Genomic DNA, 23970 nt, shown 5'->3' with positions numbered 1-23970 from the left:
CAGAATTTCTTTGTTGAATGTGTTAATGTATGATCTATGTCCTATTATTGATGGGCCTGCTTTAAATATGATCAACTACCTCCCAGCTGACCAGCACACAGGTATTGGACATTAAGGTGAGGGATGGCGCTGCACATTGGCTGGGAGGACCAGCTGCAGTTGTTATTTCTGTTGGTTCAGAGAACTGCCCATACTGTGAGCAGAAGAAAAGGGAGAGAGAGAGAGAAAGTAGTGCAAATTAATATTCTAAACATGACATGAAATGTCTCAAAGGTGCATTTCTATCAGAATATAATGTGAAAAACAAATAAAACACAGAAGACCGAGACAATCATTCTTGTGAAATCAAAGCATGTTTCCAGTACTGCAATCTGATACGAGACGCATCGATTCCTCACTTTTGGGAGTTTGCCTCACACAAACAATGAAAAGTAAACAGAGAAAAGGATTAAATTCAGTCTTCTGGCTCTAGCACTTACTCTGAATGTCATATTAACACTCCCGCAAAGAAACAGGAAACTACTTAAATTGAACAAAGAAAAAGATAAAGGAGAAAAAAGACAGGAAGAGCTGATCCCTGCCTCCCTGAACAACAAGTTGTGTAGATATCTATGGACATCAACTACATAAGAAAAGAAAATGTGCTTTGGTAAATCATAATTATGACATAAATAATCATAATTCTGAGACATACTAAGTCATTAGATTAGATTAAAATTTTGAAATGATGACAAATTTGAAACTATAGAATATAAATTCAGAATTATGAGATAAAAAGTCAGAATTATAGTACAATAAAAAAAATTAAATATATGATATTAGCAGGTGAAATCGGGGCAAAATTGAAATTGACAAAAATGGGGTCATGATTGACTGAATATTGCTTTATTTTGACTTTGTATCTGAAAATTTCAATTTTTGTCAATTATGACTGTCATAATTATGATTTATGTCATTTATGACTTCTCTCTCATAATTTTGACTTATCATCTCACAATAATTAGAACTTAGTATCTCTTAATTTTAACTTTTTATCTCATAATTATAATTAGCCTGGTTTCTCACATTACAGATGGATTCAAATAATGATTGGCCGGTTTAGACGATTCATGCGATAAAGAGAGGAACGAGGTACTGTGATCAACTGAAAACTGAACCTGAGGTGCATTATGGTAGGGATGGGTCAGGATGGTTGTCTACCAACAAGCTAGTCAATTAGTGCAGTTGACAACTTTATGTAGGTTTTGTTTTAAATTTTTTAGCATTATTATTATTATTATTATTATTATTATTATTATTATTAATGGCTGTGCTTTAGAAAACAAATCAAGAATCACAATTTGATTATCGAATTGAGCATCACTCACCCCTGCCTCGTTGGCGGCACGCAGGCGAAAGCTGTAGGTGGCGCCGGGGAGCAGACTGCCCACGGTGCACTCCAGATCAGAGCCGTGATAGACCTCGGTGGGCTCTGACTCTCCCTCCCTCATTTCCAAACTGTACTCACTCACCTCACATGCCCCTTCAGAGGAGGGACAATCTGAGATGAGGGAAAGAAACAAAAGCACTTCAGTACAATAGAAATTACAGGTTCAATTCATCCTTTATAACGAAAGTAAGGGGTTTAAGTTCTTCTAAGACAAAACAAATTTTACCACTTTACAACTTCAAGCTTTACCAAGCTTCACAATTTCAGTTCAAAGTTTCTTGTCCAAAAGCCTGAATCCAAAGTGTTCACTTGGAAAGTCTGGAATCAGCAGCTCAACAGACCCAGAACTCACTCCCGCTGAGGGTGTTTAGCTTTTAACTCCCTACTGATAGCTTTGGCACAGGAAGTATGTGAGTCAAGCACACTTCAAGAGCACCATTCTAGTCTACAACTGAAAAATATGTGCACGTTGAGAATGTTAGATTGAGGACATAGCGATAATGGTGAAAATATTGATCTTACACTGTTTATGGGTATGACAAAACGGTTTACTTGTGTGAATGCCATAGAGGGGCTTGGTGAAATGTAATTACACATCATCATGAATAAATGCGAAACTGCAGAGATCCTGGGACAATGTAAATTACCAACTTAATAATAATTCTTCTTGATACCATAACCTATAAAGCATTGTGTTAGTAACACTGTGGATCACTACCTTGAATACACTGTATGTTGCTTTGTATAGAAACATAAAATGCAAAAATGTGAACATGATATAGTGTATTGGAATGACAGAGTTCATGTATTCATAGAATCTTACCCCACTGTAAGTGTACTTCTTTGTGCTTGGCTTTACCCACAATTCTGGGAGGCTGGCAACGTCCTGGAGCTACAGATAGCGTACGCACTGGCAGACAATCAGAGCACTGCAAGGACACAAGCATAACACTTATGTATCTATAACTATAAATGTAGCAAAAACTATGTGATTTATACTACTGTTCAAAAGGTTTGAGGTCAGTAAGATTTTTTTTAAGAAAGAAATTAATACTTTTATTTAAAAGGGACACATTACATTGATCAAAAATAACAGTAAAGTCCTTTGTTGTTACAAAACAAGTATTTCAAATAAATGCTGCTCATCAAAGAATCCTGGAAACTCCACCCCCCCCCCCCCCCCCCAAAAAAAAACAGCACAACTGTTTTTAAACATTGAAAATAATACAAAATGTTTCTTGAGCAGCAAATCAGCATATTACAATGATTTCTGAAGGATCATGTGACACTGGAGATTGGAGTAATGAGAGAGTAATGGAGATAATGATTGGAATAATGCCATCACAGGAATAAATTATATTTTAAAATGTATTAAAATGGAAAACAGTTATTTTAGATTGCAATAATCATAATGTTACTGCATTCATTTTTGATCAAATACCTACAGCCTTGGTGAGCATAAGAGACTTCTTTCAAGAATACTAATCTTATCAACCCCAAACTTTTGAACTGTAGTGTATATAATGCATTTTGGACTGAATTTATACACAAATTGGCCATAAAATGTAATCCAATCTTTATTTTTAAAAGTCACAACATCAAACAGGCAATGATAAGTTTTGATTTCTGTTACTTCTAACACACAAAAAGAGCATTTCACACCAGACTTCTCAAGAACATTGCTGAACTGAAACGGTTTGAAAATTTCTCCTGAACTTTTGTGAGGTTAAAATCCAAACTTTTCCCACTCATGAATGTTTAAATGGTCTGTTCAAGTGAAAATCAATAGTCTGTGTGTTTCTCTATTGTTGTACTTTTTTCCTGCAAATGTCCAGCTATAGACTCTCATTCTTTCTAAATGCATTTTTTTCCCCCTGACGAGTCCATTTGGACAAATGTGACATACAGCTGTTGTAATAGATGTGAGTTACCTGGCTGTGGCCGCCTGTGCTGATGCTGCAGGTGCGCAGTCTGTACATTGTGCCGGGTTTCAAGTCCTCACACTCACACTCTGTGGCAGGCCCGCTGTATGCAATGTCCCACTGATTGGCTACCGAATACAAGGCGACAAACATTCGCAGGGAAATCACTTTCAAAGAGTCAGTCAGTTATCCATGTAAACCATCAACTGATCCCAGTTTAATTAAGTTTAATTAATCCATTGCAAGATAAAACGGGTATCAACGAACAGGCAAGCATTGGGTATTTGTGGCTATATGAAATTCCTTTTAGAGAAATAAATGTTCTGACAACATTTGTGTAAGAAAAGAAATACAGTGTTGACAGCATGAGGACACAATAAGATTAATTATGAAATGATCTTATGTTTTTGTAAAAAAATATCATGCGAAAAAGGAAAAAAGCTAGAAAAAGACTAGAAGGACTTCTAAATACTTTTGAAATAAAATTAAGACGCAAGGACAAAAACATACTTAAAACATGCAGGCAAATGGTGAATGACAGTGAAGCACTGTGACATATACATTAATACATACCATCAGAATTTCCTTCTGAAATCTCTAAGAGGTATTTCAAGATTTCTGAACCTCCGTTGTCTTGTGGAGGATCTGTAATGTGACAATACAGACAGGATATTATAAATACACACACATATGGAGATGCCCAAACAACAAAACACTTAAAATGAGACAGTGACTGACTGCTAGCTGTTAGGGATACAATATGGTACAGTACATAACAGATAAAGCAGTATAAACATATTTTTCATTTATTTTTTTCCTGCGGTTCACTTAAAATGTTAGTAATGTTGTTTGCACCAAAAACTATTTTAGCAATTTACAGTTTGAGCCAGAATTAATTTGTTTTTTACTACTGGAAGAAATAAAACCTAAAGCATGGTCATATTGTACGCTAAACTCATATTTTAAAAGATATAAAGGAAAAATTTACTTCTCATATGATGACTCTACATGTATTCGTTATTAGGCTGTTGTATCCCTTCGCATTGACTGAGCAAAAACTTTTCAAGTCTAAACTCCCTGAGTCAAAACTACATTTTAGACATCGCACTTGAAGTTTATTGCAGCTGACAGAAATCTACTGTTTGGTTCATTACTGTGTTTTATCACACAGAGAACACAATACAACCGCAGACCTTGTCCTATTCTCCTTTGCAAACAAAGAACTAGACTGGAATGTGGCAGAACCCAAGCAGAGCATCACAAAGAAAGGCATCAAAATGAGGTGTAGTGTGACACACTTCAGATAGAGACAACGCTATACCAGTACTAAAGGACATTACATTGTCTATGTTTGTAAACACACAATTTTACTTAATTTAACTTTATTTTTAGTATTAACATTAAATATTTGCAGATATTTCTTCTTGATTTCCAAGATTAAATCTCAAGCTCATTTGAGCTCGAAAGATCGAGCTCAAAAGGAAAACCAATTGGATTTGCCTCCAAATCTCATAAATGAGATTTCCAATTTCCCTCACAGCAAGAAACCAATTCAGCAAATGCAACAACTCCAACTGAACATTTTTGCTACACAAACAGCCATACCCCATTTGACACTGAAGCTGTAGGGTCTGATAGAGCCCTTGATGCAGGGTCTGGAGGGGGGTCCAGGTTTGTCTGGACTGGTGTTACACACCAGCACCTCACTGGGACTGCTTCTGCCCTCCAAATTAGAGGCTATGAGCTGTAAGACACAAAAACATGACAGAAGAGGCTTAATTCTGTACATTAATGATTTTCTGCCCTTTTAGTTCATCCGATGAACAAGTCTGATTGCTTAGAAAATCACAACTCCTGTCGAATTGCATAATTTGAGATATTATTAACTCATGGGTTCATTCAAATCTCTAAGTCTAACTATTAGCAATGGACCCTTTTCACATTTCTGGGGTTCTTAGAAACAGAAGAAAGAAAGAAAAAAAAAAAACACTTTAAGCTGTAGGAAGGTGTTTTGTCAGTGAATCATAATGAATAAATGAATGTTTACAGGTTTCAAAAAGTGGCAAATAAGAGACATGCATGATACATTTCAACATATAATTTAAAAAAAGAAAGAATTTATTTAGTCTCATCTTCATGCATAGAAAACGTAAGATTATCCAAAAATAGAAACCTTTACACACAGCCTACTAAAGAGCTTCTGTACACAAACAACTGATCACAAATGCAGAGGTAATGACATAACACATTTACACACTGCATTGTTTCCCACTCCCATTGCTTTAATGGATGCCTTCACTTAAAAAAGACAAAAAAAAAAAAAAAAAACTCTAGAGGTGTGCGCACCATTTAGAGGAATTACTATTAATTATGAAAGCACTTAAGCCAGACCCACACACTGCATTACAGCAGCACTTGATGTGGGTTGCAGTTCACTCATAATTGGATAGGAGGTTTCTCTATATGAACGTGACAGAAGAAAATATTTGTGATGATAAAAAAACAAAAAAACAATAACAACTGTGGTATGAGTCAGTGGAGCACAGAGTAAGGTTAAAGCAGTTTGTTGCCACTGTAATTAACAATGTATGACTCTAGCCATAATTTGTCAGGTGTCCCTGTAACACAAACACGCTTTCTGCACATATAGTTAGTCATCCATACAGTGGAACAAAAACATACAAAATGCTGTGTGTGCCTGTGAAGAGCATGTGTCAAACACCGCACACTACTGGCTAATAATCATTACAAAAAAAAAAAAAAGCGCTTGACCAAAACATGAGGTCACTACGACTTGGCAATTAATATTTGACTGGTACTTTAGAGAGAGCATTATTCTCTTCAAAACAGACAAATGCACCTCTTTGGTATTTTTGAGCTTGTCAGTATTCCAATATGAGCTTTCAAGTCTCTTTAACATTTATTTGTGGTTTCCTTTTGTCTAACATTCTTTCATTTCACATCATACTGTATCAACAAGCTTTATACATACAGGTGCTGGTCATATAATTAGAATATCATCAAAAAGTTTATTTATTTCACTAATTCCTTTCAAAAAGTGAAACTTGTATATTATATTCATTCATTACACACAGACTGATATATTTCAAATGTTTATTTCTTTTATTTCTTTATTATATTTTGATGATTATAACTGACAACTAAGGAAAATCCCAAATTCAGTATCTCAGAAAATTAGAATATTGTGAAAATATTGAAGACACCTGGTGCCACACTCAGCTAATTAACTCAAAACACCTGCAAAGGCCTTTAAATGGTCTCTCATTCTAGTTCCGTAGGCTACACAATCATGGGGAAGACTGTCGACTTGACAGTTGTCCAAAAGATGACCATTGACACCTTGCACAAGGAGGGCAAGACACAAAAGGTCATTGCAATAGAGGCTGGCTGTTCACAGAGCTCCAAGCACATGGCTTGAGAGGTGAAGGGAAGGAAAAGATGTGGTAGAAGAAAAGTGTACAAGCAATAGGGATAACCGCACCCTGGAGAGGATTGTGAAACAAAACCCATTCAAAAATGTGGGGGAGATTCACAAAGAGTGGACTGCAGCTGGAGTCAGTGCTTCAAGAACCACTACGCACAGACGTATGCAAGACATGGGTTTCAGCTGTCGCATTCCTTGTGTCAAGCCACTCTTGAACAACAGACAACGTCAGAAGCGTCTCGCCTGGGCTAAAGACTGGACTGCTGCTGAGTGGTCCAAAGTTATGTTATCTGATGAAAGTACATTTTGCATTTCCTTTGGAAATCAGGGTCCCAGAGTCTGGAGGAAGACAGGAAGGAGAGGCACACAATCCACATTGCTTGAGGTCCAGTGTAAAGTTTCTGCAGTCAGTGATGGTTTGGGGTGCCATGTCATCTGCTGGTGTTGGTCCACTGTGTTTTCTGAGGTCCAAGTTCAACACAGCCGTATACCAGGAAGTTTTAGAGCACTTCATCATGCTTCCTGCTGCTGACCAACTTTATGGAGATGCAGATTTCATTTTCCAACAGGACTTGGCACCTGCACACAGTACTAAAGCTACCAGTACCTGGTTTAAGGACCATGGTATCCCTGTTCTTAATTGGCCAGCAAACTCACCTGACCTTAACCCCATAGAAAATCTATAGGGTATTGTGAAGAGGTAGATGCGATATGCCAGACCCAACAATGCAGAAGAGCTGAAGTCCACTATCAGAGCAACCTGGGCTCTCATAACACCTGAGCAGTGCCACAGACTGATCGACTCCATGCCACGCCGCATTGCTGCAGTAATTCAGGCAAAGGAGCCGCAACTAAGTATGGAGTGCTGTACATGCTCATACTTTTCAGTTGGCCAAGATTTCTAAAAATCCTTTCTTTGTATTGGTCTTAAGTAATATTCTAATTTTCTGAGATACTTAATTTTCCTTAGTTGTCAGTTATAATCATTAAAATTAAAAGAAATAAACATTTGAAATATATCCGTCTGTGTGTGATGAATGAATATAATATACAAGTTTCACTTTTTGAATGGAATTAGTGAAATAAATCAACTTTTTGATGATATTCTAATTATATGACCAGCACCTGTAAATTTCCATATTCCTTGCAGAACTAAGTCTTTATATATACAAAGACGATGCACTCGTATTACTCGTATGAGACAAAGTGCAACGCGCAATATGGCGGAATAAGTCCCGCCTTCTAAATAAAAGAGCCAATTGATCATCGATAAAATCATTGTGTTATTGCAAATGCTGTTAAAAGCTCCAGTTGCTATAGAAACAGTCAGAGTTTTGAGATGTGCGCTTAGGATTGTAAATGCACATTGGCTTGTCTAGCCTGAAATATATATATTTTTTTAACGCTATTTGAGCATAAGAAACAATTTATGGGCAAGTCCAGATTTTGTTGCGTATTTTAAATATTAATGAATTGTGAGTTTGGCAAGCAGTTTTTGAGATTTCAGGATTCCCCCATTCAGGTAGATAGGACTTAGTCTTGGATGCCTGAAAGAGTTGCCAATATGTTGCAAATATGGTCGCCGAGTGATCAGACTTTCCTTGAAAGGGTTGCAGAATCATTTTTGTGATTTCACTGTTTGCATTGTTTTGTTATACTTGTATGTGAGTCCTTGGCTTATCCTGAGCAGTGAAGCAGCCAGTAATTCCCAATATGATCTGCACATTTATGTTCCACTGTTCCACAACAATGCTGTGATCCAGCTTTGTCCCTCAGCACAAAAGGGACTAAAAGTATATTAAAATATTAAAAAAGAAGCAATTTTTATCATTTATTTTTATTTTAATGATGAGCATCTATGTTTATAGCTAGGGTTGTGTAAACTTATGAACTCTGCAAATCACACAATGTCATAATTTGTGATATTCAAAGCTATACGTGGAAAACTGCATTCACTCACCCTGAATTTATACTGTGTGCTTCTCTTCAGACCCTCTACAGTACATGTCAAGTTTTCTCCAGTGTACTTTGGGTGAAACTCTGTTCCCTGCAGAAATAAGCACAAAAGCTTACGTCACTGTTTACGCCACAGCAAGTAGTGATGGGAATCTTAAAGAATCTATAATTTTGATTTCAAATAACAATTCTTAATAAAAGAGCAACTCCTCAATATCTGGTTCCAGAGGCGGCCCTTTGCAATTCGGAGGCCAGTTTCAAAGAAACAGTTGGAAGCCTCCCCTTGGTGGAACAATGAAAATGTCCAAGAAACACTAATGGAGTCGAATGTTCTAAAAAATATTTGGTTCAAATATTTTTTTGAAAATTGGCAAAACAACCAAATGCCATGGGGGTTCAAGTATGTTGGACTTGAGTATGTGGAAGTCATGCTATAACTACACTTCTGCCATCTAAATGACGTACAATGTTCTCTTCCTGGATCTCCAGCGTGTATGTGACAGTTTCCTCTGCGGTACAGCCATCTGGCCGACTCCACTCCAGCGTGATCCATGTGATGCCGGCACGCACCAGCCGAGGAGCGTGGGGCAAGTGGGGCAGACTTCCAGTCGTGTAGAAGATCACCTCAGGACTAAAGCCACTGATAAACAAGACAGGAGACAGAATATTACACACACACATATATACATACACATACATACACACACACACACACACACACACACACATACATACAATCAAATAAAAATGTATTCAGACACCTTGAACATTTCATTCATTAATACAGTTTATAAACTATAGTTAAAAAATGGTAATAAAATGTGACAAGATCTCAGAGTTGAACTGTGTCAGAAAAAAAATCATCTTAATTATGTCAGATAAAGGGTTAGTTCACCCAAAAAAAGAAAATTGATTTATGAAATGTCATTTATTACGCACCCTCATGGCGTTCCACACCCGTAAGACCTTCCTTAATCTTCGGAACACAAATTAAGATATTTTTGTTGAAATCCGATGGCTCAGTGAGGCCTGCATAGTCAGCAATGACATTTCCTCTCTCAAGATCCATTAATGTACTAAAAACATATTTAAATCAGTTCACGTGAGTACAGTGGTTCGACATTAATATTATAAAGCGACGAGAATATTTTTGGTGCGCCAAAAAACAAAATAACAACTTATAGTGATGGCCGATTTCAAAACAATGCTTCAGGAAGCATCGGAGCACAAATGAATCAGCGGTTCAGAGCGCCAAAGTCACGTGATTTCAGCAGTTTGGTGGTTTGACACGCGATCTGAATCATGATTCGATATGCTGATTCATAACACTCCGAAGCTTCCTGAAGCAGTTTTGATGCTTTAATGAATTTTTTGCATTTTGTTTTGGATTAATGGATCTTGAGAGAGGAAATGTCATTGCTGGCTATGCAGGCCTCACGGAGCCACCGAATTTCAACAAAAATATCTTAATTTGTGTTCCGAAGATTAATGAAGGTCTTACGGGTGTGAAACAGCATAAGGGTGAGTAACAAATGACACAATTTTAATTTTTGGGTGAACTAACCCTTTAAGCAAAACATACAAGTCAAAGTGTCAATTTTTGGTTCCAAATTTTTATCAGTTTTACTGGTAGTCCACTGTATGAAGAATTTTTGGGTATAATATGTCACAGTTTACTTTATTTTACTATCCTCACTTACATAAATGAACTATAGTGTCCTGCACCCACTAGTAAAAATATAAAAAATGTCTGAATAGTTTTTGGTTTGACTACATTATATATTTATATATATTATATATATATATATATATATATATATATATATATATATATATATATATATATAAAATATGTAAAACAGCCAGAAATGGAGAGTTTTTAGTTTTTTGGTTATCCATCAGAAAGATCGTATAAGTGTGATTTGTATAAACTTTGCAAAAGCCTCAACATCTTATTGCAAGAGCTGTGTTCATTTGCATCCCTCAAAGGGTGGACACTTTGATTGAGTTTATTTTTAAGCACAGCTCCAATATGAATAACTTCCAAGCTGACTTATTGAATTTGAATAGTTTTCCTCTCCTCTCGATAGCAGCTTTAAATCTAGTTTCTTCCAATTAACTCTTTGTGACAAGTTTACTAGAGCCTTCAGTATTTACTGTGTGAGAGTGTCTATAACTGCCACTGGGAAACAGGAGATGTTAAATGAGCTTCTTTCAGTTAAGGAAGTAATAAAAAAAAAAGTCCCTTTAGACTGGGTGAAAGGTGGTTTGCTGGAGGTAGTCTCATATTTCAGCAGTGTTGCTTCAGTCTCTGAATGTGTCTATGGTATTAATGTCAGGAGATGGAGGAGATGAGGGATGGTGCTGTATTCAGAGTGATGAACATCTTTCCTCAACACTTCTGCCCACTGGACCAACATTACTTATTTCATAGATATATTCTATAGATTTGGGTGCAAGGCAATTCATGATATTTTTCCATTTAAAAAAAAAATAAAAATAATAATAATATTATATACATAAAATAAACTATATATATATATATATATATATATATATATATATATATATATATATATATATATATATATATATATATATATATATATATATATATATAAAGAGAGAGAGAGAGAGAGAGAGAAAGAAAGAGAGATGTAAAATGGAGAAATTAAGAAAATAAAGAGACGAGGGGAAAGAGAGAGAGAGTGCTCCATTGGCTGTCTGTTCTTCTGCATCAAGGTGACTTTATGGCTTTGCTCCTCCGTTACGACTTGAGGGATGGTGATACGATCAGATTACAGAAGGATAATGGGATTGTTTTGTCACACACACAGGGATTAATATGTATCCTGTACGACTCATATTACCTTCTAATTCAAAGCTCAAATCATTGTTCAATGTAAGGATCTTTGGCTGTATCCCAGCTTACACACAACCCATATTAAATACTATGTGTTTTAGTGTGTAGTGGGAGTATTTAAATTGGGATGCAGCAAAAGTGTATTTGTGTATGTGTTTAAAAGGAGCTTTCACATTTGGTTTGATTGCCTGGTCCGAACCCGAGTTCCATTGCTTCCCCCTCCCCCTGTGACCGCTGGACTGTTTTCACATTATATGATTCGGGTCCAAACCACAGTGCATTTGCATAATCAAAGCAGCAGCCGTTTACCCTTGTTGATTGATAACAAAGATGAAAGAGAAGAGAGTAAATTGCATAGCGTTGCTCAACTCTCTTTTATTTTTTTGTTTTTGAATTTTTGGTTTTCACACATAACGGCACTTGTGTCTATCTGCCACGAATGTACAGCAAATATTCTCAAGACCACCAGAGTCAATTTCTTTTGAAGGCAAGCAGAAATGAGATATACCATCTCTCTGCTTGGAGTGCATCAGTCACGCATGTTAGGAAAGTGAGTGAGAGCACACACAAACACACAGTTTTATCAAACAGACTCTGATACGGTCTGTGGGTGTGCACCTGAGTTCAGAAAACAGTGTTCACATCATCCAAAAGAACCAAACTTTGCCATCAAATGAACCACGATGTGCATCAAAAGTGGTAGTCTAAAAGCCATGCATATGTTTCTGCAGTGATACCTCATTCCTATGTCGTTGCGTGCCGCCACCCGAAACGTGTAGGCCATGGCTGGACACAGATGAGTGAGTTTGTAGTGCCTTTGGCTTCCGAAGTAACATTCTCTGAAAATGTTGTTCTTTTTGCCCTAATAGATAAAGTAGAGTAATGCATACATTTCAGTCACTACACTACATAAAATCACTGAAGCCATTCAGCTTCTAAAAACCACTGTAATCATGGCTGGAGTGAGAAATGTATGAGTGACTACAGTGTGCTGTGGTCTGTGAAGAATGCACAGACATCAGTCAGATATGAATCTTTTTAAATAGAGTGAATGTGAACAGTGCTGATGTCAAAGAGACGTCATTAGTGCTGAAATGCAGTTCAATGAGGCCCTTTTACTAAAAATGTGAAAACAAACTCAATGATAATAATAATAAACCTTTTAAAGTCTTTCCTGTGAACAAAAAAAATATATAGTATTACCTCATCCCACTCTAAAAGGTAACTGGTGATTTTCGATCCATTATCAACTGGTGCCTGAGAGAGAGAAATAAAAAGAAACAAATTAGAAGAAGACAAAAAGAAGGAAAACTGGAAGAAAACCATATTTCCTGATAAAATTAGCGACGTAACAGGATGTACTGTGTACTGGACCATGAAAATCTATAAGTACTATAGTTTACCCAATCATTTAAATCACATTCATGTTTTTCCAAAACTCTTAAAGGTGCCCTAGAATTAAAAATTGAATTTATCTTGGCATAGTTGAATAACAACAGTTCAGTACATGGAAATGACATACAGTGAGTCTCAAACTCCATTGTTTCTTCCTTCTTATATAAATCTCATTTGTTTAAAAGACCTCCGAAGAACAGGCGAATCTCAACATAACACCGACTGTTACATAACAGTCGGGTTCATTAATATGTACGCCCCCAATATTTGCATATGCCAGCTCATGTTCTAAGCATTAGACAAGCCAGTATTAACGTCTGGATCTGTGCACAGCTGAATCAGACTAGGTAAGCAAGCAAGAACAATAGCGAAAAATGGAAAATGGAGCAATAATAACTAAAATGATCCATGATATCATGATATTTTTAGTGATATTTGTAAACTGTCTTTCTAAATGTTTCGTTATCATGTTGCTAATGTTAATGTTAGCATGTTGTACTGTTAAATGTGGTTAAAGTTACCATCGTTTATTACTGTATTCGCGGAGACTGGAGCCGTCGTTATTTTCATTATTAAACACTTGCAGTCTGTATAATTCATAAACACAACTTCATTCTTTATAAATCTCTCCAACAGTATGTAATGTTAGCTTTAGCCACAAAGCACAGCGTCAAACTCGTTCAGAATCAAATGTAAACATCCAAATAAATACAATACTCACATATTCTGAGGCATGCATGCAGCATGCATGACGAACACTTTGTATAGATCCATTTTGAGGGTTATATTAGATGTGTGAACTTTGTTTATGCAATGATAGAGTCGAGAGCTCGGGAGGGGGCGGAGAGTGCGAGCAATTAAAGGGGGCGCAGCCTGAATCCGCGTATTTCTAATTATGCCCCAAAATAGGCAGTTAAAAAAATGTATTAAAAAAAATCTATGGGGTACTTTATGCTGAAACTTCACAGACACATTCAGGAGACACCATAGACTTATATTACATCTTGTAAAAAAACGTTCAATGGCACCTTTAATTTTCTTTCTTATCCTGAACAGATAAGAAGATGGCAGAGAGTTTAAGCTTCTCTTTGTCGTACAATGAACATGATTTGTGATTAGGGACTGTCAAACTCTCAAAAAAAAGAAAGAAAGAACCACACCATAACCATGTCCATATGACTTGTGCTATATATTCCATGCTGTAGTGATACTAGTTATGTAAAAATTTGTCTTAATACATACACTACTACTATCAAAAGTCTGGGGTCAGTAAATTGATCAAAAGTTACATTAGAGACATTTTTAATGCTACAAAAGATTACTATTTCAAATAAATGATGTTCTCTGCTGTTTTCAACATTGATAATAATAATAATAATAAAAATAAATGTTTTATGTGCAGCAAATCAGCATATTAGAATAATTTCTGAAGGGTCATGTGACACTGAAGACTGGAGTAATGACTACTGAAAATTCAGCTTTGCCATCCCAGTAATTAATTACTTTTTAAATTACACCAAAACAGAAAGCAATTTTAAATTGTAATTAAAGCTGCAAGCAGCATTTACCGGGGTTCAAGCATTTAAGACCTTTAAGCAGATATGCATAAAAAGATACTTTAAAGTTTAAAAGATATTTAAGTTTTATTTAGCAAGCATGTAAACACCTAAATCATAGAAGGAATTGACCATTTTCAGCCAAAACAAGCAATTTACCATTGAAAATATATGTATTTTAAAGCTTTTACAGTTATAGCGCAGATCGGGGTCGATCTCCATAAAAATTGGCATGCTTCTTTAGAGGCATATGCTGCATGTGCTCACTTAATTTTGTGAAGTTCTGAGTTTTAATTTAGGAATAAGCTTTTGAGTACATTTTGCCACGCTAATTTTATAAATGACCTTGTTATAGCAACAGAAATGGTAAAGTTCAACTTTTTCTTGATAATTATTGATCTAGAGTGTCCATAGAATTGTACTACACTGGTTTCGTTCCAACTAGTTCGCAAAAGTAGGTTTTTCACATATTTGTGAATAATTAATGAATTTGATTTGATTGACAGCATTGGTTCTTGAGGCAAAGTTGTTCAGCATGAGGAGATCTATCAAATGATATGCATATTGTGTGGTTTTGTGACACCACGTGATTACTGAGGAGTAAAACTCATTAGCGCCAACTTGTGGCCGATTTCTTTCAAAATTGCTACAGACCTTTAGGACGATGTGACGAACATGCCCATTAAGTTTCGTTCCGATCGGCCTCTGTTAACCTTGTGTAATAGGTGCTCAAACTTCATTGGCTGATGGCGGCCATGTTTTTTGAGATACGCCAATGTCCTCATAGACCCTCATGCCCCCTTGGACCAAGACACTGCATGCCAAATTTCAAGTCAATCGGACTAACGGTTGCTCAGTTACAGCCGTTTTTAAGTTTTTTTCAAGTTATTGCGCTACCTAGTGTCCAATCGACGCTATTTTTTTATCGTGACCAAAGATTGAGCCCCTACACATATGTACCAAGTTTGGTGCAAATATATCATTTCGTTCTCGAGTTATAGCCATTTTAGTAAAAGTGGCTCCTCCCATTACATAGATTTTTACGCCCCCTAGCGACCGTGAATCAAAATTTCAAATTTCTCTCGATAATTATTGATATTCAGACTCCAGAGAACATTTCTACACTGGTTTGATTCCGATCGGACAAAAATCCTAGGACTAGTTCCCAAAAGTATGTTTTGGACAAAATTCAAAATGGCCGAAAATTTTTCCTGGCGGAAATGCAATCGGAGATATATATATATATATATATTGTCCGGCTTGACCCAAGGATTACAATGATATAAGACACTTGATTCTAGGACAAATGGTTTAGGAGTTATTGCCGATTTTCTACTTTTTAACGCTGTAGTGCCACCTATTGGCCGATTTGGGTCATACTTTGTCAACCTCTCCTCGATTTTTGTACTATCATCTGACAACGTTTCAAGTCTCTAGCACTTACGGTTTGGGCTGCACGATCAGTTTTACGGCACGGGAAAAATAATAAAAATCCGGACAATTACAATAGGGTTTCAGCACTATGTGCTTGAACCCCTAATAATATTTTACAATTACTATTTTTACTGTATTTTGATCAAATAAATGTAGCCCTCCTGAGCACAAGAGACTTTCTAAAACATAAAAAAAAAACAAAAAAAAACCAGTACCTTCAGAAAGCTTGAAATAGCGCATGAGTCATATGGACGCATATGGTGCTTTTTGTCATTTTTTGTGGCCTCTGGTCACCATTCACTCTCATTGTAAAGAAAAGAGCAGCGTGAACATCTTTTTTTTTTCCTCCTCTCATATTCCAGAGAAGAAATAAAGTACAGGCTTGGAAGAACAAGAGGATCAGTAAATGATGGCAGAATTTTAATTTCTAGGTGAACTCTCTCTTTAATACTTCAGGAGGATCGAACATCTCCTTTAAATCTACCAGGCTCATTAGGCTCTCATCTGTAATAAAACGATACAAACTTTAAGCTAAAATGTGAAGAATTAACAAAATTAGTCCTATATGTCTGATGCCTAGGAAATGATTTGACTACGGCTTCAACTTCCATACTAGAATGAGATTAAACAGCAGTCTCACCTTCCACTGCAGGGTAAGCGTGCTCTTTGTGCGGTGGGATAGTTTAGGGGGCAGTGGGCAGTCTGGGGTACTGCTGTGGGTGGTGAAGGCCCCTACCTCAGAGCACGAACCCTTCACAGAATTGCACACAGCATTCACTCTGTGAAAGACAAACACATACATTTAGAAGGCATAGTTAATTCAAAGTTATCTACACTATAGCAGAAAACATGGGGGGGGAAATAACCTTTTTGTGTTTTCATTGAAGAAACTTGGTGCCATTCAAGGTGTAAATTTTATAAGTAATCAAACTCATGACCTTCTAGCACCAGTTAAGTTACAGGAACAAAAGCACAGCTGTGCCTTGTTCAATACTCCACTACACTACAATCAAAAGTTCAATATATTTTCTGATTGAGTGCACATTGCTTTTACAATTCCAGGAAATTGCTTTTAAAAAAGGATGAGTTAAAGTCTTAAAGCACTCCACTTCACCTCATTGCTTATTCCTGTGCTGGAAAAGGTGGGACAAAATTTATCTGACCACACATGACATTTCCCAACAGGTCACTCAGATTTATAAAGAGCAAAAAAAATAATCACTCTTAGGGGCAAATGGAACATTCAGGGTCACATATGACTGCAGAGACAGAGAGTCTCCAACTATCCCTTAATCATAACATATATTCAGGTACTAGTCCCACTGCTGCCAGGGTTCAAAGCTCGACCGAAAACTCAGCTGACAATTTCAATGCGTTTTAATGAGGATTCAGGAGGAGCACTGGATTCTCCATTAACAAGAGCTCCCGGTGACAGAACAGACTAGCATTGCCTATCCCCGGCTGCAAAGATTACATCAGATGTAGACTTGAGAGGTTCTTTGAGGACCAGTACATGCATCATATTTAAGCTCGACCTTTGCAGCGCTGTGATGCACAGCACTTTTAGCTCAATTAATCACAGGTAACAGGCAGATCATTAGAGGGACATTTAGGTAGAGCTGATGACATTAAACAAAAGTGGAATTTAAAAATTATGACTAATATTCCATTAACGTTAACTTCGATCAGTGGTGCCTTCAGCAACATGGCTGTACGCACTGTGCGTACCATGAGAGGGCACTAATTAATGCCATTTTTATTTTTAGATTTTTTTTTAATTGAGCATTAATCTATCTGTGTACACTCATGACATATTGAGAAAGCAAGAGAGAATGAAAATAAATAAAAGGTGTGCGTTTATGTGTTGTAAAGTCAAATGTGACAATGAAATCTGACTGGCTAGTTTAGTTTTGTTTAATTGGTGCTTTTTCCACACACAAAAAAGTGACATTACAGATAGTTCATGTTTAAAACCAAGCTCAACATGAGTAAATGCTCTCTAAAACAGCTAAACTTGATTGAAAAATTTGCCAAAGGGTCTAAAACTACTGAAATGAAACCTTTTAAATCTTTGAAGCTTTTCTCTGATTTTTTCGGGAAAAGATTCAAAGCATCAAGAGTGTCGAAAACAGGTGGCAGGTTAAGCTTTTTTTTTTTCTTTTTTCTTATCCATTAAGCACAAATAAAACCCTGGCAACGCTAAATGTGTTTAGTTTTCTGATAATATAATTTACATATTAAAGTATGGCAATAAATTAAATGTAACAACAACAATAATTGCAATAACACTAGTTATAATAATATCGACTAGTTCTGTGCGTACAGAGATAAAATCCTGCAGGCGCCCTTTACTTTGATAAAAAAAAAAAAAAGAAGAAGAGAAAACTGCAGAAAACTGTGTATGACAATACTGTTCATCTGAAATAGCATGAATTTCTGGGAAAATGGACTCTACAGTAATAGTTTGAACTACTCTAAGCACATGTTCTTGCACATGGCAGATTCTAAGAAAAAAAAGTTGACAGCCCTTACCTTACGTGGTAGTCTGTTGCTGGTCTGAGATCTTTTAAATTGCATTCCAACTCCTCTCCACTAAAAAGATACACACACATGATGGTTACTAACCTTAATGGATGCCAGCAATAGAGTTAGGGTGCTGTTCAAAGTGCAAAATTGACTTTCATAAGGGATGCTGTTCAGTTCTTACTGAACTCAACTGCCAAGGAAAAAAACTGAGTGGTTTTGGCTTGATAGATTTTAGGGTTTCGTGCGACCATTTTTTCCTGCTGGTGCAACTATATTTTGTTATTTTGTTTAAGTCACATTAAAGTTGAAATTGCCCTATTCTTTTAGATTATGCTTTGTCATTTTCTTTTTGAGTGTGGGAAACAAACAAAGGCAAACATTCAAAAGTGGGCCGGAACAGAGCTACCCGACTGTGAGGCCAAATTGAAAAATGCTGCGCAAACCAAATTTAAACGCAACACGAGTAGTGCATCCCATTTTCTGTTACATAAACCTCTATGGGAAGGGCAAATTACTTTAATATGCAAGTTGAAACCATATTAAACATCCATGCATTATAAACAGCACTGGTGAGGAAAACAGGAAAAATATATTTATGCACAAACAAATTAGAAGGTGTCCGCATATCACAACTCTTTTTATCCACGGATTTACTGTAGTATGGTATTTTGGCAGAAATGTTGTATATTTATACAATATAATATAATATATTATAATAATGATAATATTATTTCTTATAATTTTCACAAGCACCACTGCTCTCATATGTTAGTCTGGAGTCATGCTTCAAGCGTCAGACTCTTCAAAGGGGTGATGACAGGGTGTGAGGGGTCTGATTATCTTTCCTGTCTGCTCTCTGGATATTGAATCATACACATCCTGATGGGAGAACAGGCTGCATCCAATGATTCTTTCTGCTCAATGGATGATGCAGTCTTGTCTCCCTTGTGGTGAACACTTATGAGGTTAATTTATGAGAGCATAAAGACTTCTCAAGGATTCTGAGCAGACTACACAGCTCCTCTGTGATTATATACCCCAGTCTATCTTACCTATAGATGACACGGTACTGGCCATTACGACCCTTGTCTGAGAGAGTGACCTCGTAGCTGCAGGTAAAGGGGTGTCCGTTACTGTGCCTGTCTCTGTTCTGGAGGCCTGCTGGTGGAGCCCAAGTCAGTCGAGCTGTCCGTGCCTGGATATTAATAGCCTGTGCAGCAAACGAATCGGAAACGATATTATCAAGCATATCAAGTGTCTCTGAATCTGTGGGTAGGTGATGCACACAAGTCAATGAATTCTTTTAAACAATGAACAAGGATACAATTTGTAAATGTAAACAAGGTGTATATTTTAGTTGCCATTACTGGTCATTAATTTATTTTTTTCAAGAAAAAGTTTGTCATAATTTATTCCTTATTAATATATTTGTATATTGTATACAAATATTCGATTTTGTCTCTCATTTAATATGATCATAATACTGGAGGACATGCCACTATCAAAAACGACTTTGTCTACCATCACTGTATAAACATGCTGGAAAAACAAATCATTGTTGTTATAATCCAAGACTATGAATTCACAGTTGAAAGACATTTTAGAAACACAGTGATTTTCTCAAAAACAGCTTTCAAATGTTGCTGCAAAGAGCTCCAGTAAAGTAGCCAAATCCAATTTAAGACAAAATTGGAAGGAGCAAGTCATTTTGAAGAGAGTTTGTGGGACTGTCATTTCATTATGAGGTTAGCATACAGTTAACCCAACTTTGAAACTATTAATTTGCTAAACCTACCAGGATTATAGACCTGCAAAAAAAAAAAAAAAAAAAAAAAAAAACAGAAAAGAAAAGAATCTGTTCACCATGTTAGGTAAGAAACGACTCAAAAAGACTTTAATGTGACTGTTTAAAAAAAATATTGTACAAACATAAAACAAAAACATCTCAACTTTTAAAGGGTTAGTTTACCCAAAAATGAAAAGTATCCCATGATTTACTCAACCTCATCTTCTTTCAAGGTGAACGCAATCAGAGATATATTTAAAAATATCTTTGCTCCTGCAAGCTTTGTAATGGTTGTAAATGGCGGGGCCACATTTTTGAAAAAAAAAAAAAAAAAATGCATCCATCCATAATAAAAGTAATCCATACAGCTCCAGTGGGTTGATAAGGGCCTTTTGAAGTGAAGCAATGGGTTTTTGTAAGAAGAATATCCATATTTAAAACTTTCGGCAGATGGCCATACACAAGTTGAGTTCCGGCGGAAGAGCAACCTTTGAAATGACGCATGACGTAATGACAAATGCAGAAGCTCAAAGGATAGAGCAAAACACCAGTCATGAATTAGAAGTCTAAAATGAGAAATATTAAAGGTGTCCTAGAACGTTTTTTCACAAGATGTAATATAAGTCTAAGGTGTCCCCTGAATGTTTCTGAAGTTTCAGCTCAAAATACCCCATAGATTTTTTTTTATTAATTTTTTTAACTGCCTATTTTGGGGCATCATTAACTATGCACCGATTTAGGCTGTGGCCCCTTTAAATTTCACGCTCCCTGCCCCCCTGAGCTCTTGACTATATAACAGTGCATAAACAAAGTTCACACAGCTAATATAACCCTCAAATGGATCTTTACAAAATGTTCGTCATGCATACGGCATGCATGCTTCAGATCATGTGAGTACAGTATTTATTTGGATGTTTACATTTGACTCTAAATGAGTTTGAGGCTATGCTCCATGGCTAAAGCTAACATTACACACTGTTGGAGAGATTTATAAAGAATGAAGTTGTGTTTATGAATTATACAGACTGCAAGTGTTTAAAAATGAAAATAACGACGCCTCTTGTCTCCGTGAATACAGTAAAGACACGATGGTAACTTTAACCACATTTAACAGTACATTAGCAACATGCTAACAAAACATTTAGAAAGACAATTTACAAATATCACTAAAAATATCATGTTATAATGGATCATGTCAGTTATTATTGCTCCATCTGACATTTTTCGCTGTTGTCCTTGCTTGCTTACCTACATAGAGTCTGATGATTCAGCTGTGCACAGATCCAGACGTTAATACTGGCTGGCTTGTCTAATGCCTTGAACATGGGCTGGCATATGCAAATATTGGGGTCATACATATTAATGATCCCGACTGTTATGTAACAGTCAGTGTTATGTTGAGATTCGCCTGTTTTTCGGAGGTCTTTTAAACAAATGAGATTTACATAAGAAGGAGGAAGCAATGGAGTTTGAAACTCAATGAATGTCTTTTCCATGTACTGAACTCTTGTTATTCAACTATGCCGAGGTAAATTCAATTTTTGATTCTTGGGCACCTGAGAAATGTCAGGGGATGTAGATATAAGAGGAGAGGAGCTTCAGTTTGTTGCACAGCCCTATTTGTTTAAACTGTGAGAGGCGTCTAAGCTTACGCTATTCCTACATCCTGCGTCATACATCGCCTCAGAGGATTATTCGTTTGGCGCAGGTCAACTTGCGAAGTACGCGTACGGTCATTCGGCGGAAGCTAGTTATTTGAATTTATAAAGTTTTAAATATGGATATTTTTCTTACAAAAACCCATCGCTTTGCTTCAGAAGGCGTTTATTAACCCCCAGGATTACTTTTATGATGGATGGATGCAGTTTTTTTGCTTCAAAAGGAGAAAGGATAGTTATTTACACCTAGGATGGATTGACGGGTGAGTAAATCATGGGATAATTTTCATTTTTGAGTGAACTATCTCTTTAACCACAGACTTTATGTAATCCATAAATCAAAAATTGCTCTTCTAGAAAACCCAACCTGGGAACAAATGGGTAATACTAATACCCATCCGTTTTTAGGCCTGCAATCTGAACCACTCTATCGCTCTGCAAAACTATTTATGTCAAACACAGAAATGAAGGTGCAAACGGAAAGAGGCAGAGCGGCTATAACTCCTCTGTTAACAGGTCATTCAGTGTAACACTGTGTATAAGGGTATAATGTCTGTAGATGTCTCACTCTGCCTTCAGTCAGGCAGAAGCAATTTAATGCCAAAACCAAACAGCTCACCAATCCCCTCTCAAATGTTTGTTTGTCCCCTCATAAAGTTTGTCTGTGGAAAAGCTATGGTTGTTGCTCTCAGATGTGCTCAGCTAGCATTGCCACTGGCACTTCTGAAGCTACCGCAATATGTTCTCAACAAACTGGCTGCCATCAGACCCGGCTTTCTCACAGAGATACTTTCACAAAAGTGACAAGCTCAGAGACCTTTACCGTTCAATAGTTTGGGGTTGGCACATTTATTTGAATATATTTTAAAATGTAGTGATCAAGAAACATTTCTTCTTATTATCAATGCTGAAAACAGTTGCTGCTTGATATTTTTGTGGACACGTTTTCAGGATTATTTAATCAATAGAAAGTTCAAAAGAACAACGTTTATTTAGAAGTTTTTGTAACATTATAATTTATAAATGTCTTTACTGTCACTTTTGACCAATTAAATGCATCTATGTTGAACAAACGTATTGCATTCTTAAAAAAAATTCCGAACCCAAACTTTTGAAAGATAGTGTGTGAATGCACCTATGTATGCATGCATTATTTGAAGAAAAAAAAAAAAAAAAAAAAAACGTGACTCAAAGTTCATGGTAAGGACACCAAACAGGAAGTGATGCTCTGTCTTGGCAAAGATTTGATAGTGAAGTTTAGTATGTGGCCCTAATAACATGCACTTGGGGTAAGGTATGTTTGAGTGCAGTGCCACCAACTGGTCAAAGTTGTAAATTATGACTAAATCTGGTTATATTTGTAAAAACTGCCATAAATCTCATAGTGCTGTATTTCTTTGGACCATGTCTCAATCCTGTGCTGCAGAATGAGAAGTTGGAGTGCATGAAGTGGTAGATGGCTTGTGATGTTGAGAACACCACTTGCCATTCAACTTCAGCCATACAACAGATTTGGACCCAGTCTGTTGTATCCAGTGTGTTTCGACTCTGTGAAACACTCCACTTTAAGATCAAGAAAGGCAGCTCCATTATTGGTTGTTGCAGAGATGAGGATGAGGGCAAACTGAAGTCAATTACTTCCATTACACATTAAGCCGCAGATGTTTTCCACCCTACCTGCCTGCATCCATCATGCTATATTTCCTCTGTACACCTGCATGTTATGCCACATTTTCTCCCATTTATAAAGCTGCAGGTATATTTTCGCAAGTATACACACTACTGTTCAAAATTGTGGGGTCAGTATGATTTTGGGATGTTTTTGAAGGAAGTCTCTTATGCTTACCAAGGCTGCATTCATTTGATCAAAAATAGTGAAAACAGTAATATTATAAATGTAAATTATTCCTGTGGTGACAAAGCAGAATTTTCAGTGTCACATGATCCTTCAGAAATCATTCTAATATGCTGATTTGCTGCTCAATAAACATTTCTTCTTA

General features: G+C 36.5%; 1 protein-coding gene across 4 annotated transcripts in view; it reads right to left on the bottom strand.

The window, feature by feature from the left end:
- fndc3ba (fibronectin type III domain containing 3Ba) overlaps positions 1–23970 on the bottom strand; it is a 158531-nt gene that overhangs the window by 23327 nt on the left and 111234 nt on the right. For all 4 annotated transcript variants that reach the window (XM_067362243.1, XM_067362246.1, XM_067362245.1 and 1 more), the window contains 13 exons: positions 19579–19736; positions 18533–18592; positions 16641–16779; positions 12819–12872; positions 12353–12477; positions 9218–9392; positions 8757–8843; positions 4957–5095; positions 3925–3996; positions 3361–3479; positions 2253–2358; positions 1368–1540; positions 80–193 (listed from right to left, as the gene is read on the bottom strand). In XM_067362243.1, coding sequence (XP_067218344.1) covers positions 80–193; positions 1368–1540; positions 2253–2358; positions 3361–3479; positions 3925–3996; positions 4957–5095; positions 8757–8843; positions 9218–9392; positions 12353–12477; positions 12819–12872; positions 16641–16779; positions 18533–18592; positions 19579–19736 — 1521 coding nt within the window. The remainder of the gene's footprint in view (positions 1–79; positions 194–1367; positions 1541–2252; positions 2359–3360; positions 3480–3924; positions 3997–4956; positions 5096–8756; positions 8844–9217; positions 9393–12352; positions 12478–12818; positions 12873–16640; positions 16780–18532; positions 18593–19578; positions 19737–23970) is intronic.

The sequence above is a fragment of the Chanodichthys erythropterus genome, chromosome 16 (assembly GCF_024489055.1).
Source record: "Chanodichthys erythropterus isolate Z2021 chromosome 16, ASM2448905v1, whole genome shotgun sequence".
Classification (NCBI taxonomy): domain Eukaryota; kingdom Metazoa; phylum Chordata; class Actinopteri; order Cypriniformes; family Xenocyprididae; genus Chanodichthys; species Chanodichthys erythropterus.
This window is presented reverse-complemented; position numbering and strand designations above follow the sequence as displayed.